Source organism: Lathyrus oleraceus, chromosome 2 (assembly GCF_024323335.1).
Source record: "Lathyrus oleraceus cultivar Zhongwan6 chromosome 2, CAAS_Psat_ZW6_1.0, whole genome shotgun sequence".
NCBI classification, from domain to species: domain Eukaryota; kingdom Viridiplantae; phylum Streptophyta; class Magnoliopsida; order Fabales; family Fabaceae; genus Lathyrus; species Lathyrus oleraceus.
Window position 1 is genome coordinate 25,728,124 of NC_066580.1, and position 22,398 is coordinate 25,750,521.

General features: G+C 32.4%; 1 protein-coding gene and 3 non-coding genes across 6 annotated transcripts; all 4 read right to left on the reverse strand.

Annotated features, from left to right (window-relative positions):
* Positions 1-447: 447 nt before the first annotated feature.
* TRNAE-UUC (transfer RNA glutamic acid (anticodon UUC)) lies at positions 448-519 on the reverse strand. The gene has a single exon. It is a non-coding gene; the product is annotated as a tRNA-Glu (tRNA).
* An 89-nt stretch (positions 520-608) lies between these two features.
* On the reverse strand, positions 609-681 carry TRNAF-GAA (transfer RNA phenylalanine (anticodon GAA)). Its single transcript has one exon. It is a non-coding gene; the product is annotated as a tRNA-Phe (tRNA).
* Positions 682-1,040: 359 nt separating this feature from the next.
* LOC127124217 (U1 spliceosomal RNA) lies at positions 1,041-1,207 on the reverse strand. Its single transcript, XR_007803839.1, has one exon. It is a non-coding gene; the product is annotated as a U1 spliceosomal RNA (small nuclear RNA).
* A 2,184-nt stretch (positions 1,208-3,391) lies between these two features.
* On the reverse strand, positions 3,392-12,912 carry LOC127117830 (PH, RCC1 and FYVE domains-containing protein 1). Of its 3 annotated transcripts, XM_051047946.1 has the most exons (11): positions 12,787-12,912; positions 12,266-12,666; positions 12,112-12,163; positions 10,501-10,587; positions 9,251-9,340; positions 8,696-8,776; positions 8,348-8,542; positions 6,132-8,264; positions 5,243-5,389; positions 4,465-4,838; positions 3,392-4,000 (listed from the first exon to the last, which is right to left on the reverse strand). In XM_051047946.1, exons 2-11 carry the CDS (start codon positions 12,277-12,279, stop codon positions 3,868-3,870), a joined length of 3,306 nt encoding a protein of 1,101 aa, XP_050903903.1. In that variant the 5' UTR covers positions 12,280-12,666; positions 12,787-12,912; the 3' UTR covers positions 3,392-3,867. The 3 variants fall into 3 exon arrangements, with proteins under 3 accessions (XP_050903903.1, XP_050903902.1, XP_050903904.1); XM_051047945.1 differs by lacking the exon at positions 12,787-12,912 and having other exon boundaries at positions 12,266-12,780; XM_051047947.1 differs by lacking the exons at positions 8,696-8,776; positions 12,787-12,912 and having other exon boundaries at positions 12,266-12,780.
* Between the last annotated feature and the right edge of the window lie 9,486 nt (positions 12,913-22,398).

A 22,398-nucleotide genomic window follows, 5' to 3' on the forward strand; every position in this document is an offset into this window, starting at 1 on the left:
GATCAAAGTTTATATATATATATATATATATATATATATATATATATATATATATATATATATATATATATATATATATATATATATATATATATATATATATATATATATATATATATTGTAGTATGCATTAAAAAAATTATATTTTAAAATTTTCATAAAATTATTGTACAAGTAATTTTAGTTTTTAAAATAAAAAATATTAAATTATGTTTATGCTATTAGATTTTAGAATGTTATATATATATTATTAATATAGAAAGGAATAAAATTTGTGTAGAATAAATTTATAATGATTAAAAAGTGTGTATATTATAATTTATAGCTACAATTTAAGAATAATTGTTTAGAGATTTATTTAGCTAGTTATATAAATGTGTGAATAAGAAATAATGTATATTGATTGATAAAGGTTTAGAGAATTGAAGAAGAGGATAGAAAAAATAGTTCCATTGCCGGGAATCGAACCCGGGTCTCCTGGGTGAAAGCCAGATATCCTAACCGCTGGACGACAATGGAATTGTTGAATTGAGTTTTAGCAAGTAGGAATGGAAACAAAAGCTATACCGTGCGATGGCAGAAAAAAGACGGAAAAAGTGATGAGAAAATGCGGTGAGCGTGGATCGAACACGCGACCTTCAGATCTTCAGTCTGACGCTCTCCCAACTGAGCTATCCCCGCTGATGGATGGTTGTGCCGTCACACTTTAGTACTCTCTATATTTACACCACTGCTCTTGCCTTTCCATCAAATATACCACAACTGGAACTGTCTCTGTTTTTTTCTTTCAACAATAAACCCTATTTATTTTACTTCAATTCTAAACACTACTTTTTTTCATTTTTCTTTCATCTTTTTTCAACCCATTTTATTAATACAACCTTAATAAAATATTTCTATTGTAACAATACTATGTTATACTTCGAACAAACAAATCAATTCTTTTCATCTTTCTTTGAATACATTTTCTCATTTTTCTTTCTCCCATATTTTAACCTATAAATTGTGTTCTTGGTAAAATAAAAATTGAACTGAATAAAGAGGGGTCCGCGCGAACGCAGGCGTCCCTCACTGCCACAAATTACGACGTAGGTGCTACCAACTAGGGTAGACCTTAGACCAATTCCCTTCCTTTATGTGCAATGGAAGTCATCAGTCTAAGCCATGGGCCTGCTTGATCACCCAATAGCTCCGTCCAGGTATGTACCTATTTCTGTACCACACACATCATATTTATAACAAACCTATCCAACTCATTTTCGTAATCCCTCCAATGTGGGACTTAAATGCTATTCTGTAATAGTATATTAAAATGAAACATGGGTGGCCTCCTCGTATTACACACCGAGTATTTCACTACTCATTCTCCATAGTATATCCAAAGAAGCAATGATTACAGGATGAAGAATCTCTGTAGTTACATTTTTTTAATACATTTTTCTCTCCTTTTCCTTCTTCAAGAAACGGACAAAATGCTTCCTGTAGAAGAATTTATATCCTCCGGGAGTAAGAAAGAATCTCTTTACATATAAGAGTATCACATTAAATCAAATGTTGGTTCAAAAGGGGAAGCTGAATATGTTATTAAAGACCTTATTATAGGGTTATAACCCCCACTTTTTTGCAGGGAAAAGTTTCAATGACAGTAAAGTTCAAGTACCAATTAAATGTCCTCAATTTCACCTACTTCTACCAAGAGAGAAAACCATGAGTATACTCTCCAAAGTTCAAATTATACATTGTGTTTATCAAGGGTTAACAAGCAAGAATGACTAAAATGGAACACTGCAAAATGTAGGACTTGGTTTAGTTTGGTCATTTTATATTAGAGGAATTTTTAATGCACCTTTAATATTTTTTATATTTTTTAACCACTATGCGAAATTATTTAAATGCCTTTTATTTTGGGAGATGTATTTTCGGACGCATCAATTTCTAAATAAACGTTGAAATATTCCGAAGATGCATCTTCGAAACAATTTAAAACATTCAATATATCTCACTCATAAGTCATTTACATTTGAATTGTATCGGGGATGCATCTTTGTGCATATTCCGGACATACATCTTCGTAACGTCTTAGAACTTAGTCTTTCATGCTATATTTTGTTTATTTATATTCAAATGAAGATTTAAATCATATCATACGTTCGAAAAACAAAAACCTACGTATATGATTCTAGATGGTCAAAAAATATCGTACATAAATAAAATATCAATAAATATCAAAATGACATACAATCGAGACTAATAAAATAGTAAGACCGTCAAAATAAAATACAGATTATAGTACTACTACTATATACTAAGACACTATTGTGTATGTCTGACTAACTCTCCTCTGCCTCCTCGGTCATCAATCACACATGTCCCCAGCACTGTTTTCAATACATCAACGTCCCTCGTACCTCCATCATGATGGCATCTAGAGCATACCTCACATCAGACCTATCAGGGAAGATGTATCTCCGAAATTTTTTGCAACTCAAAGGTTGTGTCAATGGCATAATTAACCCATTGCAAGCTCAAAAAAATTATTTTGATCATCAATTTCAACCAACAAACAACTAATACACTATGCCTAAATTATCTTAAATGTGATTTCTACTCATTTCTAACCCTAATCATTAATTTCACTCATTTACACCAAAACTCAAATACTTATAGAAAACTCGAAAAACTTACAAGAAATTGATGTTTTTGATGAAGATGGATAATGTTACAGATGAAGGTTGATGTTCCCTTGAGCCTTGTTGAATAAAATTTGATTTGGTATAGAGAAGAAATTTGAGAGAGGTTGAAGTTTAGTTGAGTTTGAATAATGTGAAATGAAGAAGGAGAAGAGTTTGACACGACTTAACCTCCAAAATATTTCGGAGATGCATCTCCGAAATATTTTAAAATTAAATGATCTTTTGGTGCGTTTATAGATGCATCTCCGAAAACTGAAAAAAAATTTTAAAATTTCACATGATGCATAAAAAAATATACGAGATGCATTAAGAAATCCCTGTTATATAATAGGATTATATTATATGTTGACTTCAGAATTCAGACTGAAATTTCAAAATGAAGACATAAAACTTGACGAATTTAACTTTAAGTTGTAAAAGAATTAATAAAATCATGTGTTTAAAACAGTGTTTATTTTTTTGAGAAAAAGAGGATAAATACCCCATACACCCCAATCATTTAGACAAGGCAAGTTTTTAGTAGATGAGTGATTTATTGTAAAAGTGAAAAATAAATACAAATTATCAAATCCTTATAACATAGTCGTGTAACATTCACATTAATTTTATCTAACTGCTGATGATTATATAATATAAATTCACACAGCTCGTGTGTATATTTTTAAATAATGAGGTATTATTCAAACAGAACGAAAAAATAAACAAGATACACCTCTCATTAGATATTATCTTTACTAGATATGCAATTTGCAAGAAGAATTTTTGAAACAACTAATTTGCCTGGGCTATTCTATATCAATTATCAGCTATTACTAGATGCCATGGCTGGAGAATTTATGAACCGTGTAGTTGAAGACGAATTTGTAAATGCCTTCGCTTATGAAATTTACACTGTAGCTCCTTTCAACCCGAACCTGCAACCTACTAAGAATTTACATTTCTCACCCTCAACCCCCACACAAGGTACATATAGGGAAAAAATGGAAAATGAAACCAAAAAGGAAGAAAAAAAATTACAAAATCACAATCAATCCCTATTCTCTCCTATTATGCCAGTCCACAGCTTCCTTCAATGCTTTATATTAGATGGAAGTGGAATGTAATTGATCAGTACGATCTTGCTCTAATTCCAGCCAAAATATGTGGAAAAATGACTCATTTACAGGCTGTGATGTCAATGAGCCAGGTCCTCACTACCAACACCAACACTGGACTTGTCAATCATGCGTACATTGTATTGTTCATATACTCTTGCACGATTCTCAGCCCACCAGTTTTCTGCTTGTTTTTCACTGAACCGCTTTCGACTGCATTCACCAAAGATAAAAGTTAAAACTCGGATTATAAAATTGCTAATCATGAAAACTGTATAATTATCTGATTTGTCTCGCCAGATGCCAAATTGCAGAATAAAGCATCACCTTTTTCAAGATATATTAAATATGCAAATGACCAAGACCCGAAGCAACGAAAAACGTTATTATTAACTGCTCTAGGCAATAACTCTCTATTCTAATGTTTTTCTGTCCTCCACAAAATTAGTGTTTGGCTTTACTATAACAGTGGGGGGCTGAGCAAAGAAGATAAATCATGTTTGCTCCAAAAGTGACATCATGAATAATTGTTTGGAAATAATTATTGTCAAAGCCTCAACGACATGACTATCATTTTTCATTAAAAGTGTATCTTATTTTAGAGTACTAATAACATAATTACACAGACAAAGTTTTGCAAGTTGACAGAAAAACAATGTCTCCAGAGAATTCCATACCTGAAGCGAACTCTCTTGAGATCTATTACACCTCCTGGTAGGGAGGTGAGTGTAATATATACACCAGGTTCATCTTGCTCAACCCATTCAGTCTCACTACGGGATTCACTATCCTTTGTTCGGCTCCCATTTCTATTAGTTGAATCTGGCTGGCTCTGTTTATTCTGACCTGTGCTGCGATTACTGGCAGTGCTTGATCCATTTGAAAGTAACTGGTTATTTGAACCAGTTAAATCTGCTTCTGGGCTTGTTGCTTGAATATTTAATCGATCAATGGAAGCAAAGCTAAGTTCATTGGAGCCTAAAGAAGCAATAGAAGGTGATTTGACACTCTTAGCTGCTCCAATGGGTAGCCTCTCAGCCATGTCCTTCAACTATGCAATGCAAGAAAAAAATGTTGAATCAGTAAGCTGCGAATACATCCATCACAAAACTAGAAAAGACTAAAAGACATGAGCTTGAAAATTAAAAGTTTCATTATTTTGGCTTAAAAGTTAAAACGGATATAGGACCCGACTGTATCGTTTCATACTCTCGTGACTTCACAATCATATTTTGGAGTCAATTAGTGTTAGCTCAGTGAATCTTAAATACATAGTGATTTTGCAAAGATAAGTTTTTCTTGAGATAACAGTTTATTTACAACAAGAAAAAGGCAAGGTTCCCCATTCCCACCCATTATATGTAAAAAATTGTTCTCTTTTCTTGTTTACTTTGCAAGTGTGTAAGAGTTTTTGGCTGCAATAAATGTCTAATTGTTAGTGATTAAAGCTTCTACCTGGGCAGTAAGTGACTTGATCACTTCCTTTGCTGCTTTACATTTGGCTGTTTCTTCCCCGGCAATTGCTATTGCATCTTTTAGCTGTTTAGAAGTTCTTTCCAACTCAATTTCTTGAAGTTGGGATTTCCGAGTCAGGCTTTCCACCTAAACAGAGAAAAACAATCATGAGGCTCACTATAAATAGACAACAGAATGAATTTAACATCCTTGTTGCAGGTTCAGAAAAACAAAGGGAGAAAGGAAGGAGACAAATTTTTTCCAGCCTATGAAGTAAATTATAGATATCAGTTATCCTATGTATCACAACCATTTATGACTGAAAAAATGAATTATTGACAGGCGATGTGAAGAAACTCTCTAAAGTTGATTAATTGAACTATCTAAAAACACAAAGGCAAATAAAAAAGTGCACAGTGAAAATCAAAATCAACTCACTGTTGATCTTTTTTTAATTACGAAATAAAAGATTGAACCACACTATCACAGAAGTGACCACTTTCAATAATTAATAAATTAAAATTTATATGGAAATACTACTTCTCTAGCAAGTGCATTGCAATTGATCATTGATTTGAATTCTAAGTTGAAATTCAGATCTATAGCATTATAAGAAAATCCAACAAAAGTTACAAGTGGATTATCAGTTGCTTTGCTTGGAATTAATATGCACCTCGCTACCAACATCGGTATGAGTTAGCTCATAATTTCCTTTCTGTACTTGTTTCTACATGTTGTCTGGGTTATTTTATCAGAAGTTAATGTCATATAAAAATGGCAGGTAGAAATACAAAATAGGGTACCAGTTATAAGTCCATTTTTGTAAAATTCAATTTAAACATTTATAGCAAGAAAGGGATATTGTCACTGAATGCATAAAACAAGATACCTGTGATCTTAATTTAATAACCTCCTGACTGAGGCTATCATTAGTCTTCTTAGCATCATCCACGACTATCTTTGGGGTTGTAAGACCTCCCAGTGTTGGAGTTGGAGTAGTTGATCGAGGTGGGCTAGGCCTTCTAGATATTGGGGATGTTGCCCTGGAAACGATTCTAGATCCAGGAACAGAAGCCGAGAAAAATTTCTTTGACGATCCAAAAACAGGATTAAAAGATTTAGAAATATTGAGTGCTCCCCATTGTGAACCCCCATTTGGAACAGGAGAGACACGGCTACTGTTGAACTCCAATTTCTTATTTTTCTTTGAAGATCTGCTTTCCACTTGTTTCAAGGATTCCGTCGAAGAAAACCTGGCAAGTTGATTACGAGATCTAGTATCCAATTTATCATCCTTGTCAATCAACTCAAGAGACCCCTGATTAATACTTCCTCTTCTGCTAACAGAAGAATGAGATGAAGAATCAGATTCTAAAGTTTTCCTAAGTTTATTAAAACAACCATCACATACACGATAAGGTTTGTTGGGGTTTGGAGCCATTGAAGCTTTAAGAGACTTCTTACTGCTACATGAATGGCAAAAAACAAGTCCACAATTATAACAATTGTGACGTTTCCTTTTGAAATTAAATGGCAGACGACAGCCTGAACACATTGACTGGTCAACACCAGATACCCACTTATGCAGGCAGATAGCTGCAGTGAAATTAGTTCCACAAGCAATACTTTTTACATGTTTGTCTTTCAGAGCATCTACTAGTGTTGGACTGTTTCTATCATCTGTATCCCCGTGGCCTAAACGTCCATTTGCACCTTTTCCCCAAGTGTAAACTTCATTCCTTAAAGTTAGAACTGCAACATGATATGCACCACAAGATATCTCCTCCACAAAACTCTTCGACAGTTTTCCTTCCACACGGGTTGGTAGCTTCCCATCTGCTTGAGGATTTCCTAACTGACCATAGACAGGACTTCCCATTGCATAGACATGGCCTGCGGTGGTAAGTGCAACAGTGAGACTGTGTCCACAAGCAACTTGACAAAAGTTATGTTCAACAAGGGCAACACAGGTTGGAACAAGTTTTGCTTCCTTATCACCGTGTCCAAGTCGACCTTTGTCTCCATCACCCCAAGTAAACAGCTTCCCTGACGAGCAGTTGCTGGAACTTGAATTTCCAACCATAACTTCCACAACTGCAGCAGTATGCCAAACACCACAAGAAGCCCGCATAGTTCGAAGACCTTTGAGGGACTCTACTTCCCTTGGTAACGAAACACTTTCTCGGTCTCCATGACCCAAAGCACCAAATGTGCCGTCACCGAAAGTGAATAATTGCCCAGCAGATGTTACAACAGCAGTATGCCATGGTCCACATGAAATATATGAAACATGTATGCCTTCCAAGGGGCCATTTACTCTTTTTGGTACCCAGTGGCTCACTTGATTTCCATGCCCCAGAAGACCATAATTGTATGCACCATTACCCCAAGTGTAAAGATCACCTGAAAGTGTCACAGCACATGTATGATACTCCCCACAAGCTACAAGTTCGATATTTGTATTACTTAGAGCATCTATAAGCTTTGGATGGAGAACATCAGAGTCTACACCGTGCCCAAGCCTGCCTCCTGATTCCTCTCCCCAGGAGAAAATTTCACCTTGTTTGGTCACTAAGGCTGCATGTCGTCCACCACAAGCAATATTCTGAACATCAAGAACTACAGCAGATTCTAAGGCTTTGGGAAATAGAGAATCAATTTTTACACCCAAACCGCTCCCAACTCGATGATTACCACCACCAACAACACCATCACCTGTACCTTCCCCCCAAATGAAAACATCCCCTAAAGCATCGCCATCATCATGACCAGAACCATGGCTAGATGAGCTGACAGCACTTGATAGACTAACTCTAAAAGCATCCATACCCGTTGTCTTCATGTGACCATGCATACTATCTGATCCTCCGGATGATACAGAGTGGACAGAAGCACTGGCTGATTCCAGAGGGAAGAAACTTTTTTGAGGAACAGCATACAAGACCACATCTAATGCTTTATCCAAACCATTTTTTGGGGGGCTCTCATATGGGCTATGAAGGCGAAGGTGATCTCCACTATCCTGAATAGGACAAACAAACATCTTTAATAGCGATGGAGTGATATGGGAAGAAAATATAAGGGACATACATAATGTGTTAATACCTTTTGCAGGCTCTCATTACTACCAAATGGAGAATGTAAAGGGGAACTTCTTCTTGTGTATGTTCGAGGACTGTTAGCTTCAGATGGAATACCATCACTTCTTGACTCTGTTCTCCACTTCCGGTGATGGCTACGTGAAATTAATGCTTTCAAACCACTGAACCAAACTTCTGCTTCATCTTTATCCTTGCATATCTAGTATATAAGAATCAGATCACTAGATTGTGTAAAGATTTTATTGATAAAATGCATTGAACTGTTCACGATATCAATAACATATTTACAAGCAATGCAGTAGGCCAACTGCAGCCAAAAAACCAAAGGGGGGAGAAACAAAGAAATCTGTACCAAGTCCAGTGACCTATCATTGTAGATAAGAGAAAATGACTGGTATTCCTTCTCAGGCCGCGGATATCTTTGAAAGATAGGCTGAAAAAAGCAGGAGCCTTGCATTGTCAATCATGACAGAGAACCTTACCACTTGAAAATGTGTAAATAAGGAACTATGAAAATATTTATTAAACACACCCATGCACTTTCCGTTACATTTTCAGAATAGGACACTATAGCAATACAAAGCATCAGCAAATTCCTAAAGCAAAAGACAAACCAAAAGCTACCATAAACAGGCAGTATATTGGAAAATATTCACAATACAGCAAAAGGCAAAGCCTCTTACTAGTAGATGGATAATAAAAAAGATGTCCCATTTATATACTTTGACCGCAAACAAATAGAGTTCACAAGATTGAATATATAGACAAGCAATACAAACTGTATTAATCGTATTAATATTAAGTAGAACACTATCTTATATCAACTAATTGTCTAAGCAATACATGACTCTGTTGGCTAAATCTGGAGAAGCAAACAGACATGATTTTGAACAATTTAAAAATGTACCGTCCGTTGTCCAGATATAATTCTTGAGACATGACTCAGTTTAAGGTGCTTCTCTTCTTTCCCTGAGAACCATATCAAAACAGATTCATCCTGAAAAGAAGAATAGTAAATTCAAATACTTTAAATTTTTAGCAGCTTGGAAATATTTAAAAACAAATAATTTATGAACAATTTACAAAATAAACTACACACACTTTTATGGCAATAACAAAACAATCATGTGGCTTTCAAGTCCCAATGGCAGAAGATGATTCCACTAATTGCATGCATACTCACCAAATACAGAAAAGTTAGATATATAGGGTGAGGGTCAATATATAACATCGCGTTGTCCTTCAATTTACATTCTAGTTGTGTGGATTGGAGTGCTAACATCGATAAGATTTGGCAAAAATAATTGGAAGGAAATCTTTCCATGTTTTAATATTGGTTGAAAGGGTGTCTTAAGGAGATAAAATCAAGCACGTGAGGGAGAAAAGTTATAGCCAATCATACACTGATAGTAGTTAGGCACACCGAGATTTTATTAAATGTTCATATTGTTTTCACTAGCAATTAGCAAATACTTTTGGAAAGCTAATCTCAAACTATGTTTTGTTAAGCCATTAGTTAGCTCGAAAGATAGATCTTCCTGTAATATTTTCTTGTTAGAGCATGTAGGTTTTAAATACCCTCCTACATATGCCCCTGATTATAAGCCCCACTTTAAATCTCTAGACATATTTACAATTTTTTCCAAATATACTCCTTATTAATTTAATACTACTAATTTATATTACGAGATGAAAAGTCAGAGTTAGACAAATTTATACATAAAAAGGTATTTTCGTAATATTCATACAGAAAAACATAAAATAGACATGAACACCTTAAATATGTTATTACGACAATTCTAATATATGTGAAAAAAGCAAAAGGGACTTATAAAAATGGACAAAAGTAGTATTTTTCACTGTGTTAAATCCATTAGACAAATACTTTGCATTTTCACTCTTCTCTACGCAAATTATTCACACTATTTGCCTTTCATCTTCAAGGACCCCTGCTATCTCTCTCCCAACCGCTTTTTGAAAAAATCTTTTCACCATTATTTACAGAGTAAATAAAAAGCAGAAAGACCAAGACTCTAAACTTAGTTTTCGAAATATATATGGGACCCAGTTACTAGTGTATACAGTTCTTGAAAAAAAAATGAGACGCACTTAAACAAGGATTCATTTTAATCTACTAAAAAGGAGTAAAAATCTCACATTGGAAAGTCGAAAGGGGCAAAACTTGGGCTTTCCCCTCCTTCCATACTTGAGCAAGCAAGCCCCTTTTTTCAATGCAGTAATGGCCTGTCATTAAGATCAACAAAGGACTTCAGTAAGCATAAGAATTCTTATAACAGATAGAAAACAATGAATGAGCATACCAAACGGATAACATTTGATTAACTGACAAGCACCAAGAGTATCCTCTATCTAACACTCTTATCTAAGTAATTAGTAAATATTATAGTTACAGTACACGACATTCCCCCTGTATTTCTTTAACAGAGCATGGTATTCAAAACTTGAATAATCCATAAAGAAAGAAAAATACTCTCATTGCCTCACGTTAATCGTTACTCTTAGAATATTAGCTTGTCTTGGATTTGTCACTTCAAAATATCAAGTATGTGTTACTTTTTTTCTTATTTCATGGCATCTCATTCCAACAAGAATTAGTTAGACCTTCTACCTAACTCCTAGAACAATAAAAGTAATTTATTAAAACAATGATTAAGTAAATTAGAGCCCTTAACTCTGAAAAGCAGACAAATCTCAATCTATATACTAAAATAAGCAGCAAAATCTATATACTAAATCCATATACTAAAATAAGCAGCCACAAATCTATATATAATATCCATATACTAAAATAAGCACCCAAATCTCTAGTGATGGCTCATAATACACAGTAATTAAGTAAATTAGAATATAAAAAATTCTAGTGACGGCTCATAATCGGAGATTTTTCACTGCCATTCATAACACTTTGAGACCTGTCTAAACTGGTAATGTCCATATACTAAAATAAGCAGCCAAATCTTTGAAATACACTAGAACTCCTAACACGTACCTAATGTTTATATCAAAACAGTAATTAAGTTAGAATAAAAAAATTCTAGTGACGGCTTATAATTGAAGATTCTTCACTGCCATTTATAACACCGTGAGATCTGTCTAAAGTGGCTTGAGCTGATGATCCAGCCAAATATTTCAAAAGCACTAGAACTCCTAACGCATAATTAAAATTAACAGAAAAATTAATAGTGACGGCTCATTATCAAAGTCGTCTCAAGTCACAGTTTACACATGACAAAATAAATAGAGGCCCTATTTAATCATTATTTAACTTGACAAATATTTTATGAGGCCCTTTTTAGCTATAGTTTACATCTGACAAATTTGAGACCCTGTGCGGTAGCCCACCTTGCACCACCTTGCAAGTCTTCAAAGACGGCCCTGCTCATTATTAGAGATTTTTCACTGCCATTCATAAAACCATGAGTCCTGTCTAGACTAGCTTGAGCTGATGATGCCCTGGTAGCTTGCAGTCAAAGCAAATTAATAGATCAAACGTATTGCAACTAAACTTTAACTATCATTCAAGAAATTCGAGAAAAACTTATCCAATAATCCCCTATTCCCTCTCTCATCCCAAACTTGTATTAAAAACCAAATTGCACCCAGCCGTTATCACAATAACAGATAAATCAAAAGCATAACTAACAAATGTACGCTGCACAGTACACAAAATCCACGAGCAAACAGTACTCTACCAACAAAAGCAAAAAAAAAAATGTTCCCAAAAAAGCACAAAAATGACATATGCACCTGCTCAATGTCTCTTTCCGCGGCACCAGTTCTGCTAAGATCCGAAGTCATTCTATTCACCCGAAACAGAAAGAAAAGCATCAATCAGAAACAGTGAATTTCAAAATTAAAACACCAATCTAACACAATATACAATATTCACTATATTTCATACCCGAACCCTTCCATTCATCAATTCAACCTAAGAATCCACTCAAACCCTCACTACACTCAAAATTGGCGCGCTCCAACAGCTCAAAATCCTCAACGGAGCTCAAATCCACCATGATTAGAGCTCAATCGTGCACTTTCCAGAACCATAACACTGCTCCTGAAATTCACGCGGTACTCCAGCAACTTGAATTTCTCTTGCTTCCTCTTCCGGCACCGATTAGCACCGGCGGAAGGTGGAACGTTGTGGAGGAATGAAGCGATCGAGAAATGAAAGGGAGAGTGCACCGATGCACGGATTCAGGTGATTGAGAGGTCAGTGAAGTCGGGAAAGTGCGGCAGGGAAGAAAATCGAGGCGAGAAAATGCGGGAAAAACGGAATAGGAGAATCTAGGGAACTATGATCTGAAAAATCAGTTGCAGAAGAGAGAGAAAGTGAGTTTTAGAGAGAGAAAGCAAAGTAGAATTATTATTATAAAAAAACGAAAAAAAGAAAGAAAAAAATAGGAAGGAAGAAAGAAATACTGTGTCGTCTCTATGAATGAATGACTATGGCTGAGAAGTGTGTACTGAAAGAAAAAAAAAACAGAAAGAAGCTAAAAATTAAAGGGAAAGTAAAATCGGTGGAAATGTTGCCCTTAACATTGAAAATATTTCCATTTTTGCCATTTTTAGTTTTAAATTAAAAGCTTTATAAAGAAAAACGTTATTTTGAAATAAAATATTGCAAATAATAAGATCAGAAAAAGTTTTATTAAATATACAAAAAGGAAGGAAGAGATTTTATTTTTGGTAATAAGAAAGGAAGAGATTTGAAGAGATTTGATTATAGAAAAAATATTCAAAGATTGTGTTTGGAGATGTTGAGCTTCTAACTTTATAATTTTTTTAAATGTTGTTTCAGGAGTTTATATTTTATAATATTTAATTTTTTATTATTATTATTATTAATTTAATAGAAAAAAATTATATATATATATATATATATATATATATATATATATATATATATATATATATATATAACTCTTATTATTCATAAAATCATATCTTTAAAATTCATCCATTTTTACTATTATATTTACTTCTATATTTATCTTAACTCTGATTATTCAATCTATTTTAATAATTATCTTTATTAGTATCTTTGTTTTTTTATTGTAAGTCAGTTTTAGATTTTTCACAAATATTAAGAAAAGTAATAATAATTATATGAAAATGAGAAATTATGAATATGTTTACAAAATTGTCATTTATTAATGACATGGAGAAGATGATTTACATAATTGAAATAAGAGATAATAATAAATTTTTAAAGGTATAGTAGGAAAAATATCATTAATTATTGGTTGATAATGTAAAATAACTTATATTGTAGTACAAAAAAAATTCAAAACGACTTATAATAAAAAAAAACTAAGAGAGTATTATTTTACTACTCACTGTCTCGTATCAGAGCCAGATGTTGATAAGGTATTTACTACTTTCTAATCATTTTTAAAAAAAATAAAAAGAGTTATTTTAATCATTTTACTTATTTTACCGTTTATTTTCAATCATAATCCTGAACTTTGATTTTCTTTAAGGGTATGTGATGATAGTGTGTGGTCCAGGTCGTAAGTCTGGGAAGTGAGACAGTAAAACTCTTGGTTTAGCACATTGTAGTTGTCATTAAGAAAATAATCAATAAGGGGGGAGAGATGAAAAGTAAGTAAGAAAACTAAGAAATAACCACTTACATAATAAAAAGTTGTTTAAAAATTTACTGTTTAATAACTATCTCTCAAATCATCAAGGCTTTGAGTGAGTCAGGATGCGGTTCACGTAGTAATATTAGTAGTCGAACCTTAGTTTGTGCTACCTTAAACAATGATAAATTTGAATTAGATCAAGATATTTTCCAAAATCAGGAATTAGAATTTCAAGAAATAGAAAATAGATTAGTTAACTGGTTTATGCCAGAAATTAAATTAAAGTAAAATTATAAAATGAGCACGTTTGATTTTTATAGTAAAAAAAATTATTCATGCTACTGAATCTATTTGCAATAAACATGAAACCATTAATTTGTTAAATAGAAAGCTGTTAGAAAATCATGTTAGAGAAATATATTGTTATATCCATCTAGGATTAATCTAAATAGCTATAAAGTTTTCACATAAACTAGGGTTAAACACTCTTATTTTGTTAGTCCTTCGTAATACTCATATTAAATATTTTCATAACTTAACTATTGCTATAGTTGAATCTAACCTTAATGATGGTCCAGTTTACTTTAACTGTCATCCTAATTACTCTATGAGTTTAACTGATGAATTCACTAAAAACTCTCTAGTCATATATATTCAAGGCCTAAGTGACATCTTTAATCTTGAAGTTGTCAACATAGACGTTATTAGTAGAATTACCTATAAAGTTTTTAATGTTAATTATAATGTTAAATCTCTTAAAATTACTCCTAGAAATGAAACATGTATTATTGAAGTTAACCTTAGCAGATTTAATGTTATGACCCTGAAGAATCTTACTACTTCTGATATTATTGACAAATTCCCTCAGGAATGGATTTTACAAGATGTGGTTAAATCTGAAAAGATTAAAGCTAGATCTATTATAGATGTTATTTGGGATATTGATGGATCACCCAGGATTCGTATGAATAAGAGTCAATCATTTTATTACAAACAGTCTAGTAGCATCGGATCGACATCCAACGCTAGAAATTTTGTTGGTTCAACCATTAGGGTTAACCTTGCCGGAGTAAACTTTGCTCCTACAATTTCCCGACCAATTTATTCGGAGAGGACTTCTAGGTCACCATCTCCAACTGAGTCTCAAATCTTAGGACTTATTACCAAAGAAGAACCCTTTGTCATTGACAAAGCCTATATTATAGTCGATTTTGAGGCTGAGTATAATTCAGAGAAGAGAAACTGATATTTCTCTAAAAATCATACTCAAATGTATTTACAAAAGTTATACAAATGTTTAGAAAATCATGAGATTAATGTTTATTTATTTACATGGTTTGAATTACTTTGCTTAGAAGAAGGGATAGAAAATCTTTTTGCTGTTAAGATGTACTTAGATGCTAATGTTAGAATTAGTATTAAATGGAAGACTATTAAGAAAGATATAATAGAATTCATACATTCACCTTTAGAAGCCATAAAAATTACCCCTTTCAAAGAAAACATAGAAATAAAGGCTTCTCCCTTTAAATCAATTACCAATCCTACATAACAGAGGAAAGACATAAATAATCTGTATAGTCAGCTGAATTACTCAAACCAAATACTTCACATTATTGCCCAACAATTAGACAGAATAGAAAACTTTATCCCTCAACCTAAGGATGTTAAAACCTTTAAAATAGACCCTACCCGACCTATATATCATCATCATACTCCTTCTACCCAAGAGTTAAGGGGTACGAGTTTAGGTCGTGATGTTAACCATAAGATAGAAGAATTAGTTGAAAAATTAGGACCTTAAACATGGGAAATTCTTCAGGAGAGATAAATACGTTATCTCGGGAAGAAGAATTTGATAATATGGTGAGTAAATTAGGTGGAAGATCCCTAAAACCTAAAACTCAAAACTATTATCCTATACTGTCATTTGTTGATGTGCAATTTGAAGAAAGAAGTAGTTTTATTGAAAATAGTTATTCAGGAGAATTCATTGTAGAATGGAACATTGATGGTGCTTCTGAACAAAAAGTGTTAGATGCCATACAAAATATGACTATTGTTGCTACAACTTTTTAACTCAAAGGAAATTATTCCTTATCAGTCCTTAACTGTGGGTGAATTATCCTATTATGTTATTGAAACTGGTATACAAATATGTATTGATTACAAACTTCAAAATAAGATTAAAAATAAAAAAATGAGTAATAGGTGTGAAATAGGTTCATTTCGAAAACAATGTGGAACTACTCCTTTAAGAGCTCCTAGTAACCCTAAGAATAAAAAGGTTGCTATTAAAAGCAAGAAAAACTTATGTTACCATAACAAACAACCTCACAAAAATAACTCTGAATTTCACAAAGCCTCTCATAAGAAAAATCATGGTAAAAAAACTTACAAAAAACCCTATGCTAAATCCAAACCTAGACACAAAGATGTCAAATGTTATAAATGTGGTTGTTTTGGCCATTATGTTAATAAGTGTAAGATGTAAGAGAAAATTAATCAATTATAAAATTTAGATATTTCAGAGGAGTTAAAAGAAAGTTTTATATCTACATTAAAAAATATCTTGCCAAATTCTGAAGAAGAAGATAGTTCTTCATCTTATGAAGAATCTTCTTATGAAGAAATTCATCAAATTAATAATTCTGATGAGTCATATTCTGATTAATGTTTAGGAATGGACTTTTGTAATTGTAATAGTTGTAATAAAAGGATTAATATTCTCACTAACCATCAAGCTAATATCCTAATTGAAAATTCTGATACGCAGATATCAGATGTCGTATGCGATGTCACGACACTAATATCAGAAGTTCACACAACAATAATAGTAAACAGATAACAGATGTCGTATACGATGTCACGACACCAAGTTCGGGACATGTCACGCCAAAAACAATTACATTGTAAAAAGCAGGAAGTAAATAACATAGGTTAATTGTTAACCCAGTTCGGTGCAACGTCACCTACATCTGGGGGCATCAAAGTCAGGAAGGAAATCTATTGTAATAGTATTAGTTTGAAGTTCTAAACAACCTCTGGTTTTACAAACTTATCACTTAATTACTACCCATGGAATTTCTATATAAGACTCTCATAGATATGAGACCCCTATCACTTCCCTTCAATCACACAACAGTGATAATAATTGAAAACAATCAAAGAACATAAGACACACTTCCAATGAAACAGAATGCACTCTTGCTTAAAAGCTCATAAGTGATTCACAATTACAACTCAATAAACTCAATTCAATTCAAGTATCAAAGAGATACTAGAATGGCTCACAAATAACAACGACAATTAAACCATAACAATAACAATTTCTAGTGCAGCTTCGTTGTTTTGTTAGGTTTATAATCACCTTTAAAATAGCCCCAGAATAGCATGGGCTTCGAGCTAAAAAATCAGCAGATCCAAAACAAATAAAATAAAATAAAATATGATCAAATCAAATATGATGTCTCCTTAAATGTTTTGACATTTGTTCTGCATAATATTTGATCAAATCAAATCTGATGTCTCCTTAAATGTTTTGACATACATTCTGCATAATCAAATTTGATGTCTCCTTAAATGTTTTGACATCCTTTCTACAGAATCAAATTTAACGTCTCCTTAGATGTTTTGACATCCATTATGCATAATCAAATCTAATGTCTCCTTAAATGTTTTGAAATTCAATCTACATAATCAAATCTTATGTCTCCTTAAATATTTCATCATCCAGTCTACACAATCTTCTTCAATATAAAATCAAACATTTCCTTAGATGTTTCGACATCTAGTTTGCACAATCTTCTGCAAAATCAAATCAAATGTTTCGACATCCATTATGCAAAATCTTTTGCATTATCAAATGTTTCGATATCCATTATGCATAATCTTCTGCAAAATCAAATAAAATTTGATCTAACGTTTCCTTAAGATGTCTCAACACCCCTTTTTATAAAACAAGTGCACAACTGGAAACGAAACAAGAGTTCCTAAAATAAATCTTCTTGGACAGTCAGATATGATAGTTGAATATTCAGAGAATCTTCAGATATCTCATAATAAAATAATTCTTCCAAGAAGTAAAATAAAACCTGCAAAGATGTTTGATCAACATATCACAACATCTTGCTCAACATCTTAATGTGATACATGTTTTAACAAAATTGTTGTCAAACATAAAAGCACGGACCTAACACTAATAGGAATATTAGATATGATGGAAGAATCTGAAAGTAAGAATGCTTCCATGAGACAAATTAAAAACATTATTGACGAAAATGATATTTGTAAAAAGCATGTTAACAAAGTAGAATTAAAGATGTTATGAACTTATTTAAAAACCAGTTAAGAAAAACTTGTTTCTGTTTACGACTTACAAGAAGAGATTAAGAATTAAAAAAATGAAATTTAAATTCTAAAAACCTAGGATGTTGAGATATAAATTAAACTTTTAGAATTATAAGTTCACATGATTATTCAAAATCAACATATGTTAGCTTCTTCTAGTAAAAAACATAAGGAAACTAATGAAGAAGTCATTGTTTCAACTAATGAAGACTCTTATATCAATAAAATAGAAAAGATGATATCTCATAAATGGTATAGCAAAATAAATCTTATTATTAAAGATAAAATTTTTGAACTAATTGCTTTAATATACTCAGGGGCAGATTTAAATTGCACTCAAGAAGGGTTAATTTCAACTCAATATTACGATAAAACCAAAGAATTCTTACGATGAGTCAATGGTAACAGGTTACATGTGTCATATAAATTATCCAACGTTAAGATTTGTAAAAATCAAATCTATTATAAAACTTCTTTTCTTCTAGTTAAAAACATTCAAGAAGCTATTATTTTAGGAACCTTTTTCTTAGCTTTACTTTATCCTTTTATCTTTGATAACCTAGCTATAACTACTAATGCTTTAGGTCATGAAGTTAAGTTTGAATTTTTAGACCAACCTAGGATTAAAGATCACAACTTTGTCCAAAGTAAGGATATATATTTTATTAATCTTATTAATAATAAAAGAAAACATATTAATTTCATAAACAAAGAAATACATTTTAAAAGAATAGAAGAACAATTACAATCTTCCTATGTTTAAGAAAAAATAAAATTATGCAAAATAAGTTTACTAAAGATCTTTGTTCATAACGGCCTAATGCCTTATGGAAAAGGAAGATACGTGCTATTTCTTTGCCTTATGAGCCTAACTTTAAAGGAAAAGATATTCTGACTAAAGTCAGACCTATACAGATGAATAACCAACATTTAGATTATTATAAAAAATAAATACAAAATTATTTAGAAAAAGGTTTAATTAGGCCGAGTAAGTCTCCATGGAGTTACTTTGCGTTTTATGTTGTTAATGTTGCTGAATTATAGAGAGGTAGTCACTGATTAGTAATAAATTATAAACCTTTAAAAAAAGCTTTATAATGGATTATGTATCTTATACCTAATAAAAAATATTTAATTAACAGATTACACCATAAAAGTATATTTTCTAAATTTGACCTTAAATCTGGATACTATCAAATTCAATTAGAAGAAACCGATAAATATAAGACCGCTTTTGTAATATCCTTTGGGTATTATGAATGGAATGTTTTGCCCTTAGGGCTTAAAAACACCCCCTTAAAATTTCAAAATATAATGAATTCTATTTTTAATGATTACTCTCACTTTACTATAGTATACTTAGATGATATTTTAGTTTTCTCAGATTTTATTAATCAATATTTACAAAGTAAAGTAAGATTTTTGGGTTTTTATATTAGTCAGGGCATGTATGATAACGCGAAAATGCATCAGATATTTGCCTTGATTTACACTCAAAGATCATACCACTTTGATTAATATTCCGATTATTCCGCAAGTATTCGAGTTATTTTTGTAGGTATTTAAATCTCCAAGCATTAATGAGCAAAATGAAGAAAAGGAAGAAAAAGAAGAAGAAACATATGAGAAAGCACAGAAAAAAAGCAGAAAACCAGAATGCAGAATTTGTTGATGTGACGACCATCACAAGCTTCATGACGACCGTCACGACCCAGCCTGTGACGACCGTCACAGGCCCATGACGAGCGTCACACGACCAGATTTTACGCTTTGAAACAGTCAATCAGAGGCACCCAAACGTGCCTAAATTCTCTCCAACAGCTTGACTCCCCCGTGGATTCCTCATTCAACCAGTTTCCCTTAATTTTCTCAATCGCCAAGATCTATAAGCAATATATAAAGGACCAAAGTTGGAAAAATTGGAACATTTACACTTACGCTCTGCAATTAATTTTTACAGCATTCTAACTTTTTAGTTATTTTCTTTTCAGCAACTTTGTTTTCGTTGCCTTAGTTCATTTGCCATTCTTTTTAGAATTTCCTTTTCCCTTTTCCTTTCCATTTTCCAGATAGCCATAGTAGTAGTTTCCTACACTGGGGAACTACTATACTTTATCTAATTTAGTAAGCAATTGTATTGAAGAAGCAGAATCCAACCGACTTGTGGAGGACTGCTCAAGTACTCGAAGATTCGCCGTACTCTGTTAATCCAATTGCCAGGTTCTTATTAAATTATTATTATTGCCTTGTTATTGTTATAATTATGTCTGCCGCAATGTCAATCTGTTTAAGCTCTGTGTTTGCTTTATTTAACATGTCCGGCTAAATTACCGATATCGGTATGTAACAATTTAATTAGATGAGATTTAATAATAATCGGTGAAAACTATTTTTCTCAAACAATCTTTTAGGCTGAGGTTTTTAATTTAAATTTAATTAACTTTATCACAAAAGCGTGAGAATCTATTTAATACGATTTTGCCACGAGAGTGAGAAATTAACTAAGGTGAGAACCAACAATCGCGAGAGTGTGAGGCTCGAGTTGGATAGTAAAAATTAGGCATTGAGTTTAAAAACAGCGAGAGCACTTTAAAAGCAATTAGAACTTATTTATTTTCAAAAAGTAATTTTAACTTCAAATGGGACAGTGAGAGCGTACATTCTGACTTAAAGTCATAGGCCGAATCAACAATCACGAGAGTGTGAGATAAAGCTTTTTAAATAAATATTTTCTACTGAGAGATATTTGACATTTAAACTATTCACCGGTGACTTATCGAATCCCCGACAATTAACGCGTTGCATACTGATTCCTTCCATCAATTCTTTCTTAAAACTAAATTTCGCTTAGATTTAATATTTTGCACCCGAACTTCTACTAATCATTCCCTTAGCTAAACATAGTGACGTTAGTAACACTAGTTTGACCATAGGTCCCTGTGGGATCGATATCTTTTAAAACTAAAGCGACTGGACTGTGCACTTGCTGTCAAGTACCCGATAGACTATATTATATATATAGTCACGACAAGCATCAATGTACACCCATATTAGTAGGTCCTTAGAATTTGTTAGTAAATTCCCTGACGAATTAAAAAACAAAACTCAGTTACAAAAGTTTTTAGGTTGCCTTAATTATGTTTCAGACTTTATTCCTAATCTTAGAACAATTTGTCTTCCTTTATTTAAGAGAATTAGAAAGAATCCCCCACATTGGAATGATTCCATGACCAAAAGTGTCACCAAATTAAAGCAAATAGTTAAGAGATTACCTTGCCTAGGAATCCCTGATCCAAATGTTAATATTATTGTTGAAACAAATGCCTCAGAACTAGGGTTTGATGGTATATTAAAACAACTACTTTCGGGCATAGATAAGGAACAAGTTTATAGATATTACTCTGGAACTTGGTCTTCAGCCCAATTAAATTATTGTACTATTAAGAAAGAGATTTTAGTCATTATTTTATGTATTACCAAATTTCAAGATGATTTGTTTTCAAAATCATTTTTATTAAAAACATATTGTAAAGCGGCTAAAAGTGTTTTAAAGAAGTATGTTAAAAATTTGGTTTCAAAACATATTTTTGCTTGATGACAATCTTTGCTATCATATTTTGATTTTGTAATATAACATATTGAAGGAATTAAAAAAAATTACCATATTTTTTAACTCAAAAATTTTTACAGAGTAAAAATGAGCAAGAAACAGAGTAATCCCAAAGATAATTATGGATCTCCATTATCATCAAACAATAAAGTCATAGTTTTAGGATCACCTTCATACATTACAAAAATTACTTCTCCAATACCTTTTTCCCTCAGACCTATGATTAAGCATGCATTATTATCGCCATTATCTTTTACTCAGAGAATTACCACTTCTCTGTCTTCTCAAAATAAACCCACTTCAAAATTAGCTTTTTACACTCCTCCATCTTCTACAAAATCCTCTTTTATTATTGAAAATCTGTCAGAACCGATTATCCTTTTGGAGCATGTGTATTGTCATTATTACAAGTTATTTCAAGAATTTTCTCTCTTGGATTTTTCTTTTTACCAAAAGACTTATTAAAAACTCGAGAATATTATGAAT